The following is a 4,280-nucleotide window of genomic DNA, read 5'->3' on the forward strand; positions in this document are numbered from 1 at the left end:
TCAGGGGCTGTGGGTGGGGGCTGTGGGGAGTGAGGGTCATGTGACAATGATATGGAGGCTCACCCAGCTTCATCCTGGTCTCTGGTCTCTGGTCTCTGGTCTCTATTCCAAGTGGGGATCCAAGTGTCCTCTCAGAGGCTGTCATGTGGGTCTCACTCAGCCTTGTTTGGTGTCTCTGGCCTCAGTCTTGTTTTCTGGGTCTCAGCCTGCTGCTCGGTCTGTGTCCTCGAACTTCCAGCTAGGCAGCGATGCAATACCTCACTGAGCTCCATGGTGCAGCTTTTAGCCTGCACAGGCGGGCAATCCCAGCTGATGTAGGAAAAATGAAAACACACCTGCCACTAGGGGAGGCCCGAGGCTGGGGAAGCCCGGGCAGGGCGGGGCCTTGAGCCAGGTGAGCAGCTGGACAGAAACAGAAAGTGACACACACTCAGGCTCACCTACAGGAGGTGAGGTCCCAAGAGGAATCTCAGGATAAGGGCAGCCTCAGCCCCACAAAGAGGGGTTGCCTTTCTGCAGGACACCCCTGTGCAGGGAGAGGAGGAGGAAAGCACCTCCAGGGCTGTTGCCACTTCTGAGAAGGAGGCTGTCAAGGGAGGGGAGAAGACAAAGGGAGAAGGCTGGGGGTGGGGGGGATGGTACGGGGGAGGGTGTATGGGAGAGTGGGCAACATAAAACAGCCCAGAGTTAAGAGGTCAGCTCTTCCCTCCCTTCCCCACCAGGGGCTGTGAATGAAGGGGAGGAGAGGAGCTTGACAAACAAACATCTTTAATTGTCCAGATACAGAGGGACCCAGGGATAGGAGTCTCTGCTAGGGAATCCGGGTGTAGCCAAGGGCTTCAAGGGATCCTGTCAGTGTGACAAATGCCTTCATTCATTCATCAAGTATTACCCAGCCCCTACTTTGTTTCAGGCACTGCTCAAGGTGCCAGGAACAGAGCATTGAAACGAAATCCCATAAAACAAAACCTGTTGGAGCTTTTTAAAAAACAAACAACTTTACTGTATTGATCTTTAGAGAGGGAGAGGGAGAGAGAGACCAATGTGAGAGTGAAACATGTATATGAGAGTGAACCATTGATCGGTGGCCTTCTGCACCTATCCCCACTGGGAACAGAACCCAAAACCTGGGCATGTCCTCTAACCAGGAATTGAACCAGCGACCTTTCACAGGGGAGGACTCTCCAACCCCTGAGTCACACCAGCCAAGGCTCATGGGCCTTTTTACTAGAGGAGAGTAGGGGAGGGGTAAGCACTCAGTGTATATTACATCAGGTAACAGAAAATGAAAGCACAAACGTGAGGTGACAGCAGAGTGTAGGAGGGGGCTGCACTGAATGAGGCCAGAAAAGTCACATTTGAGCAAAAACATAAAGTGAGACGTGAGGGAGTGAGCTATGTCAAGATCTGAAAGGAAAAAAAGACACCCCCTACCCATGATCTGGGAGTACTTTATTCTTCACCCCATCACGAAGGCTTCGCCACAATGTAGTATTGAACCCATGATAACATCTGGGGCACAGTGTAGTTTGCCTTCATCTATATATACTAGAGGCCTGGTGCATGAATTTGTGCATGAGTGGGGTCCAGCCGTCTGGCCCCAATCTGGGTGGTGGGGGCTAAATTGGGTCAGGGTTGCCAGGGGGAGGGGCTGAAGGCAGTTGGCCAGCCCTGCCCCATGGTCGAACTCCCAGTGGAACTCTCAGTCTAGGGGAGGATTTGCATATTAGGCTATATATATATATATATATATATATATATATATATATATATATATATATAAAGAGCCAGGGGCCATAGCAACCAAACAGATAACCAAACAGGCTGAATGGTGCGACCAGGCCAGCAGGGGGGTTAGTGAGGGATGACCAAACGACTGAGCAGCAGGCTGTGTGGGGCAACCAGGCAAGCAGAGGGGGGGGCGAACATGCCGGCGGCGGGGGATGGTGGGGGCGACCAGGCCAACAGGGGGGGGCAGTAAGGGGCAACCATGCTGGCAAAAGGGAGGCTGTTGGGGTGACCAGGCTTGCGGGAGGGGTAGTTGGGGGCGACTAAGTTGGCGTGGGGGAACAGTTGTGGGCGACCAGGCCGCCAGGCAGAGGTAGTTAAGGGTGATCAGGCTGGCAGGGGGGCCAGTTAGGGGTGATCAGGCAGGCAGGCAGGTGAGCAGTTAGGAGTCAGCAGTCCCAGATTGTGAGAGGAATATCTAACTGCCGGCTGTTGGACATCTCCCGAGGGGTCCCGGATTGGGGAAGGTTCAGGCTGGGATGAGGGGACCCACCACTGTGCACGAATTTCATGCACCAGGCCTCTAGTATAGGATAAAAGCCTAAACGAACTTTAAGACCAAAGGACCAGAATGATCAAAACGACCGGTCCACCAGTTGCTATGATGCATACTAACCACCAGGGGACAGATACTCAACGCAGGAACTGTTCCCTGGTGGTCAGTACACTCCCACAGCCAACCTCCCAGGGCTGACCAACCTCACCTGGTCCCTCCCTGCAGCTGGCCAACCTCCTGTGGTCCCTCCCCCTGTTCCTCCCCCTGGCCAGCAGGACCCTATCACGGGACTGATGGAGACGTCCCTGATCAGCTGTGATTGATGGCCAGGCCTAGGGATCCCACTGTGCATGAATTCATGCACCGGGCCTCTAGTTTTAAACATAAGAAACATTGATAGAGTGAATGAGAAGCTTAGTGTTGTGACATATTTTAAAAATAGTCTCCGGCCCAGCCTGTGTAGCTCAGTGGTTGATGTCCACCTATTAACCAGGAGGTCAGGGTTGGATCCCTGGTTAGGGCACATACCCAGATTATGTGCTCAGTCCTCAGTAGGGGGTGTGCAGGAGGCAGCTGGTCAATGATTCTTTCTCACCACAGATGCTTCTATCTCTCTCCCTTCCTCTCTCTCAAATCAATTTAAAAAATATTTTATTTTTTTATACTAGTATATTTGTATTGATTTCAGAGAAAGAAATAGAGCTAGAAACATCAATGAGAGAGAATCATTGATTGGCTGCCTCCTGCACTCTCCCCTACTGGGGATCAAGCCCCCAATCCGGGCATGTGCCCTTTACCAGAATTGAACCCAGGACCCCCCAGTCTGCAGGCCAATGCTCAATCCAGTGAGCCAAGCAGGCTAGGGATTATATATATATTTTAAAGAGCATGGACCATGGAGCTGAAGGGTTTGGGATTCAAACCTGGCTCTACCCTCACCTGCTGTGTGACCTTGACGAGGAGCCCTGCAGTTGGCAGCAAAGCTCTCCAGCCCACAGGCTTGGACAAATAAAGAAGTGCAATCACTTGTGTACTGAGGTGTGTGTGGTTATTTGATAGAGACCATCCTATGGCCTCCACTGGAAGCTGAGTAAATGCTACGTCAACGTACACGACTCGTCCGCAAAGGAAGGATGATAACGCCACGGTGTGGGTGAGGAAACCGAGGCCGCAGAGAAGTGATTGCCCAGTCACACCGTGGTTAAGAGGCGGGGTCAGAGTGCACTCACGTCACCTGATTGCCCTGGCTAAGCATTTTTAACTGAAAGTGCCGCTCAGAGTGATCACAGGGGAACGACCAGTGCAAATGCAAGAATATTTAATAATGAAAGACAGAGTAGCCCATTACTCAGGGATTTCACAAATACAAAAGACACAAGGGTGACAGAATCCAAAATTCTGCAGTAACCTAAGGACTTCGGGCTCTGTCACTGCCTGATCCCTGAGGGAGGAGGCCTCTCCAGTGGAGAGATGCAGGAGTCACAGATTCATAGAATCTCATAGGAGACACTGAAGGCTCCAACCAGGGCGTGGGAACGGTCATGGAGGCTCGGTTCTGGGCTGCTGGTACCCAGAGAAGTAGAGCCTCCCCGGGGTACGTGGGGTCAGCGTCCCCCGTGGACCCAGGACTCAAGTCTCTTCCTGCCACACAAGGCCCCTGGCGGGGCTTCGGGCAATGCATTCCACAGACATGTCCCTGCTCCCAGGGGACGCGTTGTCCTCTCGGGAAATGTACCCGCACTTCACGGTGCGCTCAGCGCAGGCCATCGAGGTGAGGCCAGCGGCGGCGGTGGCAGAGTCTCCTGAGCGCGGGCGCCCACTGGCTGGAGACCTGCCTGGACCAGAGGGCAGCACAGAGCCCCGACCTAAGCCGCCCGCCTGCAGAGCCGCGGGTCCCGCCTCGCAGTCGGGTCAGAGACAAGGCCCTGAGAGCGCCGCCAGCTTCAGGTCCCACGTGAGCAGGCGCAGGAGGTTGAAGATGATGGTGGCTTCATGG

The 4,280-nt window shown here is 53.7% G+C and overlaps 2 protein-coding genes across 3 annotated transcripts in view; one reads left to right on the forward strand and one right to left on the reverse strand.

Moving 5' to 3' along the window:
* Window positions 1-4,280, forward strand: part of LOC102440098 (interferon lambda-3-like) — a 63,456-nt gene that overhangs the window by 39,638 nt on the left and 19,538 nt on the right. The gene's annotated exons all lie outside the window — the stretch shown is intronic.
* Window positions 3,252-4,280, reverse strand: part of LOC102439776 (interferon lambda-4) — a 2,451-nt gene continuing 1,422 nt past the window's right edge. The window contains exon 5 of the mRNA XM_023760558.1: window positions 3,252-4,272. Within this exon, the coding sequence (XP_023616326.1) occupies window positions 4,196-4,272 (77 nt within the window). The 3' untranslated portion in view covers window positions 3,252-4,195. The remainder of the gene's footprint in view (window positions 4,273-4,280) is intronic.

This window comes from Myotis lucifugus, unplaced genomic scaffold (assembly GCF_000147115.1).
Source record: "Myotis lucifugus unplaced genomic scaffold, Myoluc2.0 scaffold_185, whole genome shotgun sequence".
In the NCBI taxonomy this organism is placed as follows: domain Eukaryota; kingdom Metazoa; phylum Chordata; class Mammalia; order Chiroptera; family Vespertilionidae; genus Myotis; species Myotis lucifugus.